Genomic DNA, 20,601 nt, shown 5'->3' with positions numbered 1-20,601 from the left:
AATCGATCAATTAATCAATTCATAAATAATATTTAAATTAATTTAATTATAAAATTAAACTAGAATATTTTTTTTTATATAATGAATCAAATTTCTAATTTGAATGTTTCACACTATATATTTTGCATGAAATATTTATCATAATTCTTAATATATTTAAAAAATAATTTATTAGTTTTCAAAATACAATTAAAAATTTTTTTAATACAATTTATCTTCAAAAATTAAATTAATATGACTTAAAAATTAAGAAATACTCAGTATTTATTAATTAAACCCTTTTTAAATTACTTAATAGCAACAATTATATTGACAACTAAAAATTCGATCTGCCTCATTCTCTCCCCCATTAATATAGTAATTAAAATTAATGTTTCATATTGATATTTTTTAAATTTAAATTTATTTATTTGTAAATTCATCAAGATTAAAATTAATTTATATTTTTGAATATTCTGAATTATTATTAAAATTAATATGTTTCTAAAATTAAAATTAAAATGCTTTTAAAATTGAATTAAAAATAAATGAGTTTTTATTGAATATATTAAGTAAGATAATAAATAAAACTTATTTTTGACATTGCTATTTCATAAGTAAAATATAAATATTAATCAACACAAAAATGATAATTTAGAACTTTTCTACGAAGATTGGAAATAAATTGTCTATTATAAAATAATAAATAAACAAGCATTCATTTTCATTTTTATGACATTAAAATTTCAGTTTATGATTATGTAAGCAAATTTAAAATTTTTTTTTTAACGTTTTCTTTATTTAAAATTCAAGTTGTTTTGAAACAAAGAAGAAATAAATATAATTTTATTGGATTTTTAAGATAATAATATAAACATGTGCATGTTATTAATAACTAAGAATAAAGATTTAATCAAATTACTCCATAAAAAATTTATTATTATTATTTTTTAATAAATATGGAGATAAAAATAGGTAGTGATTTAATAATGATTAAATTTCAATTTAATAAACTATAAATTATAATTCTTTTACAAGAACTTAAATAATTTTATTAAAATTAAGGATAATTATTTTATAGATTAAAAATAAAGAAAATTGTAAAATAATTAAATTTAACATACTATTAATGAAACTTCTATATATTTTACACTCTAAATATCAATAATGAATAAGTACAAGTGATAAAAAATAAGCAAAGATAATTACTAAAATTATAATTAATTAAGAATTTATTAATTTTTATTTCTTTTCTTATGAATTCTAATTAATAGTATTTTTTTGATAACTGTATTAAGATAATACTCATAAATCAGATACATTTAAAATGCGTCTTTTTACTTTACTTAAATATCAAATTAACCGATTTTTAGTCATATTATCTAAAAAATATACTTTTATCTCCAAATAATATGTCAAAAAAACTATGATAAGCAATTTTAATACTTATTTTTATTATAGCCACTATTTGATGACCAAATAATCAAATATATTCTGTGTTTTTATATTTCTCATTATTTTTTTTATAATTAACAATAATCAATTTTAAAAATTTACTTTAATTCAAAAAGTTTAGAATGTTTAAATATAATTTAAAATATATTTTTAAAACCTGAAAGCACGAATTTACCTCTTAAATAAATTAATGAATTCATTTTTAATTTTATTCTATTTATGATTATTTATTGGAAAATAATTTAATTTATTATAAATAAGAATTCCTAAGAAATAACTTATTTAATTTTATAATATTCTACTTGTAAAATTTATATAAATTATACTATTTAAAAAATAAAATAAATAGTGTTGATTGATTGTTTCTTTGTATGATTTTTTTTGTCAATTGCAAATAAAAATATAAATTAGGATATTTTTCCTTAGAAGAATTGAATTTCTTTTAAATTAACTCATTCATAATTAACGTTTATTTTACCTTTCAATTTTCTTTTAGGAATATACTTAAAAATGTTAATTTGTAATTTAAAATAATTAAGCATGGTAATATTTATTTAGTAGGATTTTTTAGTAAATAAAATATTTATTATATAAATAAATAGAAAAATTAATTTTTATTTTTTCTAAATATTTGTAAACAAATTTATTTTAATGTTTTGATTTTTTATTAGATATTTTAATATGTGTGATGAACTCCTTTATAAAATAAATTATTCTTTTCATTTATATGTATTTCAATAATTCAAAGTTAATAATAACTATTTTATTGTTAAAGTTTGTTTAAAGCTTTGATAAACAAGATTGATCGAAACAACAGCAAAATATTAATTGTTTAATTAAATAATATCTTTTAAAAGATTAGTGGAATTTATTTTGATATTAATCTACCTGATTCGATATTTTTTACTCAAAAGTCAATATTTGGTTCTTAGAAAATTTTATAATTAGAAAATTGAATCTCCAAAATATTTAAAAACTCAATTTTATACAGTCAATAAATAATTTAATTAAGAAAAAAATAAAAAACAAATAAAAAAATAAAAAAAATATTTCAAGTTAAATCTCTGAAAATGTATAAGCAACTCTTGCTAGTAAGTATTTTGCTTAGTTCTAGTTTAATTCTTTGCTAGAGAACTTAAACTAATACTTTGATTGAAAGCATAATTGAATTGAGAGAAAGAGTCACCTAACTTCCTAGAACTTAAGCTTAACTTGAAGTTTTCTTGTTTGCCTATGAAAATGATATTGACCCCGAAAATTTACTAAAGCTTATGAATTTGGCTCGTCATCAACGTGTACTTGATAGTAAACCATAAGATAATAATAACGGAAACGGTTTGGGTAACAATGGTAATGGCAGCAGCAATAACAAAGGTAACCAAAATAATGTTGGTAAATATAATGATAATAACGACAGTTTTAATGCTATTAATAGTGATAATAACAATGGTTTAAACTACTTAAGCAACAATAACGTTCAATTAAATTCCAATGATAATAACAACAATAACAACAATAACAACGATAACAACAATAGCAACAACAACAATAATAATTTCAGTAACGATAACAACAATAATAACAACGGCAATGGTAACAACAGCAATAAAAACAATGGAAACGGTGATAATAACAATGATGGAAATCACTCTAATGATGGTAACGGAAATGGAAATAACGATGGTAATTTAAGTCACAATGGAAATGGTAGCTAAGACAATAATGAAAACGACAATGGCAATGGAAGTAAAGACAACAACGGTAATGGAAATAATGACCATAATAATAATGGCAACAAAACTGGTAATGTAATTATTCCATGATTAAAAATATAAAATAGATAAATAAATAAATTAAAGAAATATTAAATCAATTATAATTATATATTTCATCTTATATATTAATTAATACATACATAAATTAGTTCGTTTTTTAGAAAATATAGTTAAAAATTAATTCTTCTTTTTTTGCAAACATTCACTCATTCAATCATTATTCAAATGATTATTATTTTTAATTATTTATCTGAATATTTATCATTTAAAAAATAGGATAGGGTTTAACTAATTATTTATAAAATTTATTTAATGAATTCATACATTTTTGAAGTTCAGAAAATAATTATTTTAATTTAATTTTTTAATCATTCCCTCATAATTTAATAATAATTAAAAATTAAGACTGCATATATTAAGGCACTTTACTTTTATAAAATTAATTTTCTACATTATAAAATACAGAAGTATTTTATTATATATATTTTTCAAAGTAAATGATTAGCTTTTATTGATTAAAATTAATGTGTGATTAATAATGTTACAATAGCAATATAAGAAATATTAGTAAATCATTATAAGAAAATATAAACAAGATAGCATTCATATGCAAAATTAATTTCTAGAAATAGTATTCAAAAATGAAGTTAAAATCCTAAGTACCAACTAATCTTTTTAACATAACCTCATTATTACGAAAATATTATTATTTTTTTAGTCACTGTTTGCTAAATCGTATGATCTTTTTATAAATCTAAAAAAACAAAGTAAAATTTAAATATGAGTATGGCTTGTTTCTAAATCTATTTAGTGAAAGCTAATTTCAATTTATATGTATTTAGAGAAGCATTAAGTTAATAGGAGGGGGGAAAACGATGAAAAATTAAAAGTTATTGATAAGAATTATTTGTAATATTATGTTGTAAGTTAAGAATTAATAATATTATTAAAGGAATAGAAAGTTCTTTTAATAATATTATTAAAGAAAAATTGATATGTTTGAGGTGATGTCATGACGAAATTACATATTATCATGAACAAATCAATGGAAAAATTGACTGAGCTAAAATAAAAATTGACGTAAAGAGTTTTAAGTGCGTGTTAGATTTGAAAAAGTTAAGAAAAATGACATGAATACTGGGACTTTAATAATATTATATATGTAAGGAATTTATTATATTAAATTCGTTTCAAGTTAAATTCAAATTTGGCTTAATATTGTTAGCAATTAATTGATTGTATAGTCAACCTTAGCTTTAAAAACCAACTCTAACTTCAAGGTTTTAATAATATTATTAATCAACTCATAAATTAGTAAATAAGAAAAAAGCTAAAACTCTTTCATACATGAAGAAGATACTCATAGGCTTAATTATAGGTCTCTTTTTATTCTCAAGCGTTAATGCCAGCGTTAATCTCACTGAAGTCTAAAATGCCATCTCTATCTAGCAAGGCATTAATTGGGCAGAAGTACACAACAATACTTGGTACTATCCTCCTTACTTAGGCGAAATGTTTATCAGTGAATACTACTTCGAGTTACTCGTCTTGAATTGGACTCATAAATCTGCTTTCAACGCTACATACTTTACAGAACGTCTCCTCTAGACTTAATTCGAAGATGGTTCATGGGAGCAAGTCAGAGAACAAAATCTTGAAACTGGTTAGTTAGATGCTACTGTCTTTAACTACTGGTACTTAAAGTCTATTAACAACAATCCTAAAATTGAAGCTGCTCTATAAAAGGCTAGAAAATGGATAGTTGCTTAGGGTGGTATTGAAGCAACTCAAACAATGACCAAGTTTAAGTTAGCAGCCTTCGGTTAATACAGGTAAAGTTTCTTTTTCATCAATATTTTAGAAATAAACAATCAATTTTAAATTATTCTCCCATATTTTGCTCAAATAATAATTTCTACTTAAATAATTAGCTTCAACTGCAAATATAAAAATGAATTAATTTATTATAAATAAAAGCAGTAAATATAAGCAAATATACTAATTTAATTAGCTTATTATTCTGTTAATATTTAAAAGCCATTTTGACTCAATAGCTTATTTTATTTTAAATAATTAAATAGTTGGGAAGATTTATGGTATGTCCCATTGTTCATCTTCAAGTAGAATGGAATTTTCAAATATACCTACGTTAAGGATATTGTTGCATAATGGGTCTATCCACATTTAACTGCCTTAGCTTATTTGCGTTACTAAAGAACTGTTTTCAATGTTCCTGTTGCTGATTTGAGAGAGCTCTGGATCAATTACCCTAAGAACGGTATTAAAATCAGTCCAAGAGAATACTCTACACTTAATCCTGATAGCGATCTCTTGATCTTAATGGACGAAATCTTCAAACTTAAACAACCTCTTGGAAGTTTCGGTGCCTACACTATTTCAACCCTCTTGACTTTAATGTCCTTCAAAGACTTTTAGTCAAAGCACCCTCATCTATACCAAAACGAAATACAAAAGGCTTACGAAGACGGATACTATTTCGTTGAGTTTAACTACTTTAACTTTAGAGAAGCTTATCACGGCTCTTTGGATGATGGTAGATGGTGGGATACCATTCTTATTAGTTGGGCTATGCTTGAAAGTGGCTAAGATAAAGAAAGAATCTTCCCTATCGTATAAAATATGGTCAAAGAAGGTCTTTAACCTAAAAAAGGTATAGGTTATGGATATGATTTCGAATATGCTCCTGACACTGATGACACTGGATTACTTCTCGTTGTTATGAGTTACTACAAAGAAGCCTTCTAAAAGTAAATCCCTGAAACTATTGAATGGCTTTTCTCTATGCAAAATGACGATGGTGGCTATCCAGCTTTTGACAAAGGTAATTTAATATTGATAATTTATTCCATTTCTTTATTTAATAAAAATAAATCTTTTAATTATTTCAATTGAAAGATACATTTAAATAAAATTACAAATGTACTTAAAATAAATATAATATTATTAACACTTCTACTTTATTTTAAAATAGGTAAAAATGAAGACAATTTATTGTTCAAGTTTGCCTTCAATATGGCTGGTATTGCTAACTCAGCTGAAATCTTCGATCCCTCATGTCCTGATATTACTGGTCACATCATGGAAGGATTGGGTGAGTTTGGATATCAAGCTAATCATCCTTAGATTTAAAATATGATTAAATATCAAAGAAAGACTTAGAACAAGTGGGGATCTTGGTAAGCTAGATGGGGTGTAAATTACATTATGGCTGTTGGAGCTGTTGTACCAGGTTTAGCAAGAGTCAATTACGACTTAAATGAACAGTGGGTACAAAATAGTATAAATTATTTGCTTAATAAATAAAATAAAGATGGTGGCTTTGGTGAATGTGTCCTTTCTTATAATGATCCTGAAAAGTGGAATGGTATAGGTAAATCTACTGTCACTCAAACCTCATGGGGACTATTAGCTCTTTTAGAAGTTTATAATTAAAATGAACAAATTAAGCATGCTGCAGATAGAGCTGCTTAGTATTTATTAGATTAATTCAAAAGAGACGATAATACCTTCTATGATCACTCCACAATAGGAACAGGTCACAGAGGATTACTCTATTTATAGTACCCCTCATATGCACAATCATTCCCATTAGTAGCTTTAAATAGATACTAAAAAATATCTCAAGGTTAATATCACTTCTCCAAAAATTTGTACAATGGTAATGGAGAACCTGTATAAAAATAAAATATTTGAAAATTCAATAAACTGTATTTTACATTTTAAATTTATTTGTATTTTTTTAAGTTATTTTTTCATAAAATAATAAATAAATAAATTTAATTTCATTTTTTATGAATTTATTAATACACAAAAATTTTAATTATTAATTTTAAAAATCGCATTTATTGGTTTATCAATATTTTAAGTTTAAAATTATTTTCAGCATTTTCTTCAATATCAAAATTCATAATTTTGACATATTAAATTATTCAATGAGTTTTTTATTTTTGCTTTTGTGAGTAATCAATCTTTTTTCTAAATTTATATTGCATTAATAAACAAATTTAAGTTATCCATTATCACTTATAATTATTTAGCATCTAAAAATTAATGCAAAACTTTTTTGATGAATCGATTTTACTAAGAATTTTTATTTGTTAAAATAAGACAAATGTAATTTAAATAAATTAATTCCCTCTTAAATTGGTATTTATTTGTATAAATCTAATTCATTTAAGTAGAAATTATAATTAATAATTAAATTAGTAAAATGTTATGATATTAAACAAATAAATAGTATATGAATATTATATTTTAATCACATCTCAATTAGTATGCTTTTCGCTGAATAAAAAGAGCCTTTAATAAATAGTAGTATAATTTCTTTAAAATATACAATATTTTTGAATTAATTGGATTTTAAATAAATAAATATTTATTAATTTTTAAAATTTTTGATATTTTTAATTTAAAACTTATTTTTTCTTTCTTTCTATTATGCTTATTTTTGATATTGAATAGTAGAAGTGATTGATATTAATAATTAATATCTTTTTTAAAATATCAAAGTCTTAAAAAAAATATAATTAATTAGTTAGTTAGTTACAAAATATGGATAGTTAGCAACAAATCGGAGATTTATTAACTCATTACGAAGCTGAGCATTTAATAGAAAAGTTATAAATCGTTAACATAGAAGAATATGGTAGTTAAATGTAAAATGCTATTTAGTTTTTTAGACATTGTTAGTCATATCATCGCACTCACTTAAAAATTATCAATTATTTATAAATAGCTGGTTCAAGCAAGACGAAATTCTTCAAAGACTCAATATGCAAGTATTTATTTTGCCATTAATCAATTTTATTAAGAAACTATTTCAGCAAAAGATCTAAATTTTATTTCAAAAACTCATTTTACTAATATATGCATTAAAGATTTATCAAAAACTTTTATTATTATTATACATTTATTTTAGATTAGAAAAAAGAATTAATATGAAGTAATGAGTTTTGAAGTTATTTGCTTTACTTTAACTTAAAAATAATTTAATATTATGTTTTTTCAATTAACATTTTATCAATCAAAATGCTTAAGAAATTAAATTTAAAGATATTTTTATATTTCAAAAATATTTTAGGCACATGTCAATGCAATGGTAAAAAGTGATGAGTTCATTATGGATTCTTTAGTGACTTTTGATAAAGTGAAGATTTTGATTTACGATTTAATAGAAACAGAAATTTGGAAATAGAAGGTATTGCCTTTACTAAAAAATCACATGCTTAAAATAAACACATATAGAAGCTATATTGCTGTTTATCACGAAGCTGTAGTCTGTAATTTGCTAGAAGTCATTATGTTCCATAGAACCGCTGTCGACTCAGCTGATGAATTCCTTATAGAATTAATTGATTACTGCTATAGAAAGCTTGTGCATTTAACAAAATTGTATTATATTTAATAAACTAAATAAATATATTAAATTCTTTACATTTCTTAGCCCTTAAACAAAGAAAGTAACCAAAAAGACAGTCGAAGACGTCTTAAAAAAGACAAGAATTGAAGAGTATTAGGAATAAATAGATGATATTGAATTTAAAATCTGTATGATGTGTGTTTCTATTATTAGATTTATTTCTGACTATGTAAAGCATTTGCCAGTTAGTGTTGTTCATCATTTACTTGAAGTCAATGATATCCTTTGCATTTTAGTTCCATTAATTGAAGATAAACCTTGGCTACGTTAAACATCAGAAGGTAATTAATTATTTAATCTTTTGATTAATTTATTGCTTGATAAAAAAGTTATTAGAAATCTAATTCATAGAAAATTATTTAAAAGCTCATTTTATTTTTTGTTTTTTAATAAAGGTGAAAGAGAAAAATATGAAAATAGCAAATGGTAAATAGTTGAAAAATCTGAATACAGCAAAATTGTAAAGCTTGAAGCTAATGTTTGGATTACAATTTATAATTTATTTATGGATCCTGAATGTCGCAAAAAATACGAATTAAATGAGTTTAGAAAATCTAACTTATTAAGAGTAATTAAATAAATAAATTTTCATATTTTTGAAATATTTCTTTGCTCAAAATAAATTTATTTTATTTTATTTAAAAAATAGTTAAGAAAATACATGAATGAAATTTTGTTAGATTAGATTCCCAATTTATCTCATATGCTCAGAACACTTGAAGAGCTTTCAATTATGAATGTATAGAGTGTTCCAAAGTCTAACCCTTTTATAGTGCAGTAAATTCCTGAAATTAGGGAAAATATTATCAAAGGCAAGAATTGGAATGATATAGCAGAAAAATAAAAAAATGAGTACTTTGTAAATGATAAAGAGACAGCTAAGTAAGATATGTAGAGATTAGCTGATTTATATGGTTAGAATATTATTGATGGATTAATGGAAGGATTTAAATGTGAACTTTGTAAAAAAGAAGCAACTAAAAGATGTTCTTAATGTAAGACTGTTTGGTACTGCACAAGAGAATGTCAAGTAAATATTAAATCATCATATTTTTACTCTTTTTTAAACAAAATATAATGAAAAAAAACAGGTAGCTCATTGGAAGGATCACAAGATTGCTTGCAAAAAAATTGTTGAAGAAAATAAAGAAAAAGAATAAAGAAAAAAAGAAATGATAAGTGATTTAGGAAAAGAAAATGTACCAGTTGATAATTTATTAAATAATAATACTGAAAAGCAAATTTTAGTAACTGAAATTGAATAAAAACCTTAATTCAAATAAAATGATGCTCAATTAGAATAGTAATAATAATAACAATAAAATTAGAACTTGGATGAATTAGATTGATCCTTTGTATTAAAATTTATATCTATTTACATTTTTTTAGGGTTTTTAATTTTAACCAATTAAAAATTAAAATATAAATATTTATGCAGAAAATTATTAAAATTTAAATATTTTTATTCAATAATTATTAACTTATTTTTTTAAACACCATATTAATTTTAGATTGATTATTCTATACATTTGCATACAATATAAAAGTTTATATTTATAAGATTTGAACGATTTTCCATTTAAAAAAATTTTTTAATATAAATTAATTAAAAAATATAGTGATATATATAATTGTGATAAAGATTATATTAATTAAAGAAAAAAATTAGTTAGTTTATTTAAAAAAATCAAGTTTAAATAAATAATTCAAATACTTAAAAATATAAAATATGCAGCTTACATTCCTTCTTTTTTGAAAACATTTAAATTTGTTTTAAGTAGATTTTATAAAAAATAATTATTAAATTTATCAATAAAAATAGATGTAACTATTTACTAGTTTCTTAATCTTAAGTAGTTTGATTTAAATTTTTAAAAGTGAAGATTCTTTAATTTCATTATAACTTTTAATATTATGTAAAATTTTATTATTTATATGTATAATCTTAGGGTTATTTATAAAAATTAAAATAAAATTAAATTAAATTAAATTAAAACCAAATATTTAAGTTAGTGCAAAATTTGTAAAATAATAATAAAATCTTTAGTTTAATATTTAATTATAAAATCCATATTTACTAAAGAATAAGCTCCAAACTCAAGAGGTTTGTACATTTTAGTAAAGCGGATCCAAAATTTAAAGCACCTGAATCAAAAATATTGTTACTTCTTTTTATATTAAGTAAAATGTTTGATATATTATAATTAACTAATAAAATGCCAATAGAAAAATAATACATTTTATTTAATTAAATATTTTAATAAAAATGGAATAGTAGTAATTTCTTAAATTTTGAATAATACATATTTTTATTTATTTATATAAAATAATAAATAGTATTTACTATAGATCAAGGTTCAAAGAAATTAATTTAGGGCAATTTATTAAAGCTTATCCTAAATTTAGAATACCCTAGTCTCCAATTTCATTTTTCCTTTTAATATTTAAAATAATTTTTAAAAATAAAATTAAATCAAATTAGTAACAAATTGTTTATTTTGTTTAAAAACTTTTTTTAAATTTAAGAATTAATTGCCAAATATCAAAAAAAAATCTTTTAGTTAGAATGAGCTTATAAAAAAAATCATAAAAAGAACTATATAATTTTATTCTTATTTAAAAATTAAACTAAAATAAAATAATAAATTTTATTAGAATAAACTTTTACCCTAAGTCTAACTTAAGGTTTTAGAGATTAGCACAATTAACTAACGTAAAACCTAATTCTGATGCATCTTCTGGTCCTATAAAGTTTTATCTTTTTAAATTTTGGCATAGATTTGTTATTTGATTCAAAAATATTGCATTAAAAAAATTATTTATTTTAAAAGAAATGATAGAAATATAATGATAATATTAATAAAAAAATTTGAAATAAAATAAATATAATAATATTAAAATAAATAAGTTATTATTTCTATTAAAAATACAAAAAGTAAAATTATTATTAAAACAAACATATTATCAAAAAATTAGGTAGTTTTTTAATAAATGAATTAACTTTTTTTAAATATTTAACCATATTTTTTTAAAAACAATTAAAAGATAAATGTTTGTATTTTTACATAAGAAAAAGTTTCAGTGTTTAGAGATTGGAACACTTTGCTAAAGCACTGCCTATAACTGATGCACTTTTAGGTTTAATATCACAATCGCTTTTAAAATTATTAATTAGAATTAGATTATGTTTTAAAAAAAATAAGCATAAACAGATAGATAAATATTAGAAAAATTAAAATTTTTTTAAATAGCTAATTAATTTTTTAAGATCCTTATTGCTTTTTTGAAATAAAATTATTTTCTAAGTTTTCTTTTTTTTTTCTTTTTCAAAAGTAATTCAAAATTAAAATAATTAACAAATTATAATAATGATTAAAAAACTACCAAAGACTAAGGTCTAATTTTTATAGATTGCTGAAGTTTTATAAAGAAGAGCTAAATCTCTAAACAGCATTTGATTTATTTAAAACTTTTTAACTTTTAAATAATGAAAATTTATTTTAATAATAATTGAATTAAGGATAATTTAGAAAAATAAAATTATGATTTTCAATTTCATTTTTAAATTGATTACTTTCTTAAATAATCACATGAAGAAATGATATCAATATATTTTAATTTTTTATCATAATTTATTAACAGAAATTTCAGTGATAATAAATAAAAAAAATAGGAGAACAAATAAAATATATTACCTGTCTAGGTTGAGTTCAAAATTTTAAAGTTTGGGACATTTTTATAAGGCAGTACATAAAGCTGAAGCACCAATTGATTTAATTTAGTTACCACTTTTAATTATGAAAAAATCTCTTAGATCAAGTAATAAAAATAAATTTTTAATATAAATTAATTAAAAAAATTGAATAAAAAATTAATATAGAATTAGTCAAAAATATTAATTAATTTATTTATTTATTATTTAATTCATTAAAAATAAAAAATATTTTATAATTTTTATTTATTTTCTCTAAAATTTTTAAATGAGTTTCTCTTAATTAATTTAAATCCATGTAAGTAAATAACTTTCAAAACAAACAAATCATATTTACTATAATTTGAGTTATATAGTTGAGAGATTTTAACAATCTACTAAAGCAGAGCCAAAATTTGAAATACCTTTACAACTTATTTCATTTTTCCTATTAAAAAATAGTAAAAATATTATAAAATTAATTAAATGTTACTATTAAAAAAATTTAAGCTCAAAAAAAAACAAAAAGAATTAAATAGATAAGCAAGCAATTTTATTATTTTATAATTTGCAATTAAAAATTTTAGTAATTAATATTTAATAGCATTAATTAACCAAAAATAAGACAGACAGACACTCACATCTATTAAATATTTACTTGCTTCTTATGATAATCGTTTAAATTTTAAAAATAAATTATCATACTGTAATCCAAGAGCCAAATTTGTAAGATATTTACAATTTGATAAAGCAGAGCCTAAGCTTTACAATCCTATATCTTTAACTTGATTCCCACTATTTTATAATTTATTTGATGAAATGTGTATGGATGTATGTATTATATTTTTTTTAGTATTTAAACATTTAAAAAAAGAAAAAATCCAACTAGATAGTTAATTTTTTTCAAAGATGAAAGTTAAAATTCAACAGGGTATTTATAAAACGATATTTTAGATGTTTTTACTCTAGTTATAGTTTTAGAGATGAAAGGTTTTATAAGATTGTTAAAGCTGCACCTAAAAATTATAGACCTTTTTCTCCAATTATATTTCTTCTTTTTAAAATTTTTAAAATAATAAGATTTTATTTTTACATTATAATAATTATTTCAAAATTAAATAAAATTTCCACTTTTTTATAATAGTTTTTTTTATTTTCATAATTTAAACAGTTTATTTGATTATTTTAAGTGCTGTTATTTTTTAAATTAAGAAAATAATTACTGCACTTTCTTTTAAAATGATTTATAAATTAAAAAAAATGTATGACTTCTATTAAGTAATTATTTATAAATATTCAGAAAATATGGTGAAAATTTATGCTGGTGAGAATTTATGAGGATTTATGGTAAATAAATTAATTAAAGTATGTTAGTTTCATTTTTGATTAAAAAATATCTTAATTTATAGATATAAAAAAAAGTTTAAGAAATTAGTTATACGTGAGGTCTAAATCTAAGTTAGAGAGATTGGCACAGTTAGAAAATGAAGGAACTAAATCTTATACACCTTATGGTCCAATTTCATTATAACTTTATATTTAAATATAAATTTTTAGTTAGTTTATTGGAAAGCATTAAAATTAAATAAAATAGTAGAAGATAGTGAAATACAAAAAATAATATATTTAAAATGAATTAAGTTAAAAAAAACAAGCAAATTAAAAATTAATTTTCAATTATTAAAGGATTTATAAATTAATATTAATTAATACACTAAATTTAAAATTAAAAAATACTTATAACCAAAATTAAAATATAAACTATATTACCCTAAGTTTAGAGTCAAAATTTGTAGATTTGTGTTCACTCCTAAAGCAGAACCTAAATATATAGCATTTTTATCATCAATTTATGTTCCACTTATTGTATTTTAAATATTAGTTAGTTAATTTATAAAAAAGTATAAAAAATTTAATAGAACTTTTAATTAAAACTATGAAAAGAAAATAAAGCTTTATTATTTTTAATTAATTAAAATTATTTATCTGTTAATAAAATTAAAATATAAAAAGTATTTACTTGGCTTGGAGTATTAAATTTGTAAGATTAATGCATTTTTATAAAGCAGAACTTAAATTTTATCCAGAATTTTGATTAAAAAATCTTTATGATTTAGATCCAATTTTTCTCCTATTTAATATTTGATAAATATATATATTACCAACTTACTTAAAATTAAAAATAAATTTTAAAGTATTTTAAAAGCTAAATATTTGAAATAAACCTATTTAGATTAAGATTATTTTTCAATTTAATGACGAAATAAAATTAAGTAAGTATCTGCTCAAAATTTAACCTTTTTTACCTTAAATCTATTTCTAGACAAGTGTGATTTTATAAACAAGAATTTTCAAGCTTTTTAAATAAAATTTTTTTTTTTTAAATAATAATTATTTGAAAAACAATTACTTTTTTAAGGTTATCAAAATATGCTTTATTTTTTATCATTTTATTATTTCTTAACAATAATAATTTGTTTTCCTAACAAATGAGCTATTAATTGATAAATTATATGTATGATCAAATAAAAATGTGTGACTAATTTTTTTAAAATTAAAACTTTTGAGATCAAATAATAAATCTAAACGAAAGGCTTCAACCAAACTAAAAGGAAAGTTATTAAAAAACAATTATCTAATATAGATCTATGAAATGGCTATGATAACAGATAGATTGATAGATATAGATAAATAATTAGTTGATAGATATTTTAAATTTAAGATAATTGGAGATATATGGAATTATAAAAAATGATGAAGAAAATAAATTTATTTATCCATTATCCCTAAAAACAGAGAATTTTAAGGTAATGATCAATCATGAACAGAATAATATATGAAATAAAAATGGTGTAATTAATATCAATTATTTTTATTTTTTAAGTTTTTCGGTAGGGAAAAAAGATGTTTTACAACAAAATTTTTAAAGGAATTAAATTAAGCGTGTAAACACCTACAAGAAATTAATAATTTAAAGTGGAAAATAATTAAATAGAATCTTTGAAATAAATAACAAATTAATCTGATGATATAAATAATTCATACAAAATCTTCATATAAATCATATAAAAGAAAATTTGTATTAATGGGTATATATTCTGATGCAATTATTTGTATAAGCCTTAATGAAATAAAATTGGCAAATATTTTTTAGTTTATTTCTAGTATACTATCAAATACTATTAAATTGGTTTATTTATTGCTATTTTGAGAATCTAAATAATTTGACGGAAATAATAAACCACAAAAGCTAAATTCCACAGATTAAGAAACAATATAAATGTTTAATGACAATTAATCCTAATCTAATAATTTTTTCTAAATTAAGTAAATAGTTTTCATACTATGATAGTTTTTTTTTTCATACTATTCATACCAATATTATTATTATTCTACATCTTTTATTAACCAAACTAAATTAAGTTTCATATCAATCATTTTGATTATTATGGAATCGTTAAATTTTATTTTTATTATTTGATTTTTTTTATTTATTAATCTCATCAAAATTTTTTCTAATTGTCGTTCATCTGGAAAAAATTATACAATTACTTTGGTCCTTATTCTTGCTTCAAAAAATTTTTATACAGTTCTTTAATAAGGAATTTAAATAGTACCATGACATCCATAATATACATATTTTATGAAGATTGAGTTTTTTAAGGTGAACATAATCAAGTAAAAATTTGAAAAAATTTCAGTAAGATATAATCCAAAAGCAATATAAATTATCAAATCATAGATTTATGTTGAATTTAAAAATACTAATTTAAGAATAAATAACAATAGTATCATTATGTTATTTATGAAGAGTGCTAATGATTCTTCTAAGATCCAGTAATCCTTAGTTTTTGTTAACTCAATGCTGGTGTAAATAAATATAAGTAGTGTAGAGTCAACAACTTCACTTATATCTAATTTGTATTAGAGGATCACGCAGATAATAAATAATCCATAAATAGATATAAATGAAATATGGTAAGAGATAAGTTAAACTAAAATTAAATAAAAGCAGGCTTTCCTACAAATTAAAATTATAAAACTATAGGAATGAATAATAATTGAATTACCATATTTTACTTTAATAAAGTCAATTATGTCGCTCAGAATTATACCAAAAAAGTTTACAATAGAAAAAATAGCTATGAAACTATCCCACGATTACAAATTTAATAGAGTCCAGCAATTTAAAATAACTATCAGTATACTAATGATATTCATCCTTTGGTTTAAATTTACATATTTTTTAATATCATTTTAGTAAAAATCCCAAAACTGATCACCATAACCCTGTATAAATATAAATGTTACTATCTCAATTAGGAATTTTTTTAAGCCGCTGTACTATAAAGCTTAAAAGACTGGAATCAAGAATTGAATTTTATCAAGAAGGATGAAGGACAGTAGAATATAAAATTAGCTCTTATACCCATTTATTTAATATAGTAAAATCAAAGCAATATTTAGGTAGGAATAAATTACTCCAATGCTTAGCTAAATCTTTTCAGTTTTTGTTTTATAATATATATAGCTACGAAATAAAAAGTTATTCAGACGATCATACCTAATATTTTTATCTTTCATTTTTTTTTGAATTATTATTTGAAAATAATTTGAGAAAAAAAAATAAATTATTATTTGAATTTTTTCAATCAAAATCATAAAGATCGAATAATTAAATAAGAAAGCATTCAAGCAATTAAAATATCCATAAGCTGCTTATAAATAGAAAAGAATATTTATTTAATCAAATAGATCAAATAAAGTTTTCAATTATATTATTATCAAGTGATAAAATAATAAGCATTCAATCACTCAATATTCAATAACCTTATTATTTCATAACTTGCCACTACCAAATACTGAGGGAACTCAAAAAACCAATGATTTTAGAAAAAAATTTCCAAATCTAGGGTCTATAATATTGAATTTCATCGTCCTAAATGAGGTAATTAATTAAATTGATAAATAAACAAAAATAAAATTTGATGTCTTGCAGTAACCCTTAATCATCAATCTCAGAAAGTACTTTTGACTGCTACAATTAGCTTAGCAAGATTACTAACATCCTTTTCTCGTTGCTATAGCCCTATCCTGAAATATTTTTACTTATTTGTAGGCTAAATTAAGAATATTTCAAATATGAACTTCTAGCTAGGAATTAACTTCTCCATGTAGAGTCTCAAGATGAGCTCAATCTTATTTGATCTCTCTATGGCAAAGTAGTCCCTCATTATTGTGTCGCATTATCATATTGGTATGACAAGGCCAAAAACCCATTGCTTTTTGAAGACTTCAAAATGTTTAGGTTACAAATCTTAAAGCTTTGCTATTATCACTTACATCTTTCCCAAATTGATAAGACAATAGACATTTAAACTACCACATTAGATGAAATCTTATAAGTTTTTAAGAGTGTAATGTGAGTTATAATTTAATTAATTAAAATATATATATTTATATTATAAAATGTATAATTTATGCATAGCTTATATTTTTCTGCGTCAAGTATTAATAATAATAATATTGTGTTTTCATCTTTAAACATAATTTTTTCTGCAATTTAAAAAACGTCTTAATCCACCAAGATTTATTGTATAGAAGAAGTTGTTTATTTTAAAATTTTTTAAATACAAACTATAAAAACATACATTAAAAATTATCATATCTTAGATTTATTGATTTAATTTTATAATTTAAAAACTTCAAAGTATAGCAGTTTGAACATTTTTATTTTCTGAAGAAAAGATCTTTATTTTAAGCGCCTTTGATTTGATCTAAATTTATAATTTAAAATTATGATTAATAAAGCTAAAGACAAAATAATAACTTTTATTTTTAATTAATTTTTCAATTTTAATTTAAAAATTAAATTTAAAAAAATGATATAATAATAGAAATAAAACTTTAATAATATTGAAGAAGTAAATAATTATTTTAATAATATTTATTATTATAATTATTTATTAATAAAACAAAAAATAGTTTATTAATTCTTCTCAACCAATTCAGACACATGCTAAAATTAGACATTGGTAAATATTAGAAATATTATTTTTTTTTCTTTTCTTATTTTAAAAAATAAATATTGTATATTAATTTAATTAGATTAAAATCCAAATTTATTTTAAATTAAATTTAACAATTAAAACTAATCAATGTTTTAGTTTTTTGTTAAGTTTTTTAATCTTAAAAAGATAAATATATTTATTTTCAATATAAATAGTTATAGTTAAATTAATACTGAGAATATGTCAAAATTATGTTTAGCTCTCCTCTAAAAATGTACTAATCTCTTAACTTTAGAATTAGATCTAATGTAAAAATTTTTCTTGACCTTACATATAAATAAATCAAACGAACTCTTTTTTTCTACTTATTTTGATTAAAAATATCAAAAGACACAATAAATTGGGTGCTTAGGGTATAATAGTTTTAGGTTGTGCTTTAGAAAAATGTGTCAATCTTTAAACTTTGAAACTTTTTCTTGGGTAATAATTTATTTATTTATTTAACTTGGGTTTATTTGTCTATTACATAAGGAATTCCTTCCTAATTTTAATTATTATTATTAAATTAATAAATTTTAAAATCGATTTTTCAACTTTCTTTTTTATTGTAATTGCCCATTTTAATAATATAAAATAAATTTTTGAATTAAAAATCTTGAAAGAAATAACGAAATAGGTCCAAAAGGGATTAAATCATTAAGTTATTCATTGGCAAAATGTGTCAATCTCTAAATTTTGACATTAGACCTAAGGTATATTCCATTTAATAGCTCCTATTTGTATAAAACTTATTAATAGAAGCTAAAAAACATATTTACATATCATATAATTTTGTTTTTTTTTTGGCTTTCTTAGTTGATTTAGCTACTTACAATGTCAAAAAACAATATAAAACGGAAGGGATATTTATGAATATCGTTAGCTTTCTATGTAAAATATACATGAATGTAATATTTATCCCTAGCTTGTGGGGCTCAATGATAAATTTACCAATGTGTTTTGTGAGTTCAATATTTTTATTATAGCAATCAGATATGAAATAATTTCACTCATTTTTTGACTTCTTAGCCTTTAAGCATAAATATAGATTTTAATTTTAATAACCATTTTTTCTATTTGTTTATTTATTCTTTTATTTTTAAAATAAATAAATAAATAAATGCACTCTTTAAACCATAAAAGCTACAATTAAATAGGAGAAGAAGGTTCTTCATCTTTAGGATCTATTTTGTTAAATTGTGTTAATCTCTCAACTTTGGGGCTCTATCTTTAGTAATAGCAGCTTTAATGATTTCAATTATAGTAGATTATAAAATAAAATTAATAAAATATTTTTTTTTAAATATTGAATACCTTTTTTTATGTATTTTATTCACGAAAAAATTATGAAATAAATCAACCATGCTTTTTTAGTCATTGTTAACAATTTTTCTTCACTTAATAAAAATATTTAAATTAAATATAAAGTTAGAATTAAATTAATGAATAAGGTGTATCAACTCTATGCTCATATCTAAAAAATTGCAAAAATCTCTCAAATTTAACACTCTAGTTAACGTAAAATTAGTTTTTTAAATAATTTTATTTTTTTTATTGAAAAATCAAGAAAGAATCATTAAAAAAGATTTTTTTTTTTGTGCTTTCTTTCTACTATAATTTTTTTTATAAAATTTATTAAGTGATAATCAAATTGGTGTATAAGGTGCATAAGCTTTAAGCAGTGCTATAGTAAGCTGCCAAAATATTTCTGTTCTTTCACTTTACCTCTAGTATAAATAATATTATTATTTATGGGATCTTTTGAAAAAATAATTAAAATATTACGTTTTTTTCTTGAATGTATTTTATAAAAATTAATAAAAGTAATGTATAAATTGGAGATGAAGGTACAAAAGCTTTAAGTGTTGCTTTTCTAAGCTGCATAAATCTCTCAAATTTGACACTATTACTTGCGTAAAAATAATTTGTTTACATCTTTGGTTTATGTAGAAATTATAAATAATACATTCATTTATGTTTGCTTACTTAATGGTTTATTATTTTTGAAAGGTCAAAATCTCTCATTGATTTTTTATTAATTTCTTTTTATTTGATAAACAATTTTTTAATTTTCAATTCATATATATATATATTATTTTCAATCATCATTAATTAAGGCTTCTCACTTTTAAAACCACTACTTAGGTTTTCAAGAGTTTGAATTTTTTAAGCCATCAACCATATAGAAAATCTAGGGGTTGGTAAACCTTA

At 20.7% G+C, this 20,601-nt stretch overlaps 6 protein-coding genes across 6 annotated transcripts in view; 4 read left to right on the top strand and 2 right to left on the bottom strand. All coding sequences in view use genetic code 6, as the record gives it.

Moving 5' to 3' along the window:
* Window positions 1-2,504: 2,504 nt before the first annotated feature.
* On the top strand, window positions 2,505-3,257 carry TTHERM_01008640 (hypothetical protein; the record flags this gene model as incomplete). Its single annotated transcript, XM_001026697.1, has 1 exon — window positions 2,505-3,257. One exon carries the CDS (start codon window positions 2,505-2,507, stop codon window positions 3,255-3,257), a length of 753 nt encoding a protein of 250 aa, XP_001026697.1.
* Window positions 3,258-4,556: 1,299 nt separating this feature from the next.
* On the top strand, window positions 4,557-6,923 carry TTHERM_01008630 (squalene-tetrahymanol cyclase; the record flags this gene model as incomplete). Its single annotated transcript, XM_001026696.2, has 3 exons — window positions 4,557-5,041; window positions 5,291-6,051; window positions 6,202-6,923. The coding sequence occupies 3 exons, from the start codon at window positions 4,557-4,559 to the stop codon at window positions 6,921-6,923; spliced, it is 1,968 nt and encodes a 655-aa protein (XP_001026696.2).
* An 858-nt stretch (window positions 6,924-7,781) lies between these two features.
* On the top strand, window positions 7,782-9,998 carry TTHERM_001008629 (zinc finger MYND domain protein; the record flags this gene model as incomplete). Its single annotated transcript, XM_012800730.1, has 7 exons — window positions 7,782-7,885; window positions 7,966-8,008; window positions 8,311-8,621; window positions 8,674-8,930; window positions 9,045-9,217; window positions 9,299-9,679; window positions 9,741-9,998. 7 exons carry the CDS (start codon window positions 7,782-7,784, stop codon window positions 9,996-9,998), a joined length of 1,527 nt encoding a protein of 508 aa, XP_012656184.1.
* A 460-nt stretch (window positions 9,999-10,458) lies between these two features.
* TTHERM_001008628 (cyclic nucleotide-binding domain protein) lies at window positions 10,459-14,789 on the bottom strand (the record flags this gene model as incomplete). The annotated part of the gene is made up of 15 exons (XM_012800729.1): window positions 10,459-10,552; window positions 10,728-10,817; window positions 10,994-11,083; window positions 11,318-11,407; window positions 11,715-11,804; window positions 12,034-12,126; window positions 12,345-12,437; window positions 12,699-12,788; window positions 13,046-13,135; window positions 13,305-13,394; window positions 13,782-13,871; window positions 14,111-14,200; window positions 14,361-14,471; window positions 14,647-14,696; window positions 14,751-14,789. The coding sequence occupies 15 exons, from the start codon at window positions 14,787-14,789 to the stop codon at window positions 10,459-10,461; spliced, it is 1,290 nt and encodes a 429-aa protein (XP_012656183.1).
* Window positions 14,790-17,358: 2,569 nt separating this feature from the next.
* Window positions 17,359-17,574, bottom strand: TTHERM_001008627 (hypothetical protein; the record flags this gene model as incomplete). The annotated part of the gene is made up of 1 exon (XM_012800728.1): window positions 17,359-17,574. One exon carries the CDS (start codon window positions 17,572-17,574, stop codon window positions 17,359-17,361), a length of 216 nt encoding a protein of 71 aa, XP_012656182.1.
* Window positions 17,575-19,510: 1,936 nt separating this feature from the next.
* The window catches only part of TTHERM_001008626 (hypothetical protein), a gene marked incomplete at both ends in the record, with an annotated part of 2,639 nt that continues 1,548 nt past the window's right edge, over window positions 19,511-20,601 (top strand). The window contains 4 exons of the mRNA XM_012800727.1: window positions 19,511-19,623; window positions 19,819-19,908; window positions 20,031-20,120; window positions 20,215-20,304. Of these exons, the coding sequence (XP_012656181.1) occupies window positions 19,511-19,623; window positions 19,819-19,908; window positions 20,031-20,120; window positions 20,215-20,304 (383 nt within the window). The remainder of the gene's footprint in view (window positions 19,624-19,818; window positions 19,909-20,030; window positions 20,121-20,214; window positions 20,305-20,601) is intronic.

The sequence above is a fragment of the Tetrahymena thermophila genome (assembly GCF_000189635.1).
Source record: "Tetrahymena thermophila SB210 genomic scaffold scf_8253992, whole genome shotgun sequence".
Lineage (NCBI taxonomy): Eukaryota > Ciliophora > Oligohymenophorea > Hymenostomatida > Tetrahymenidae > Tetrahymena > Tetrahymena thermophila.
This window is presented reverse-complemented; position numbering and strand designations above follow the sequence as displayed.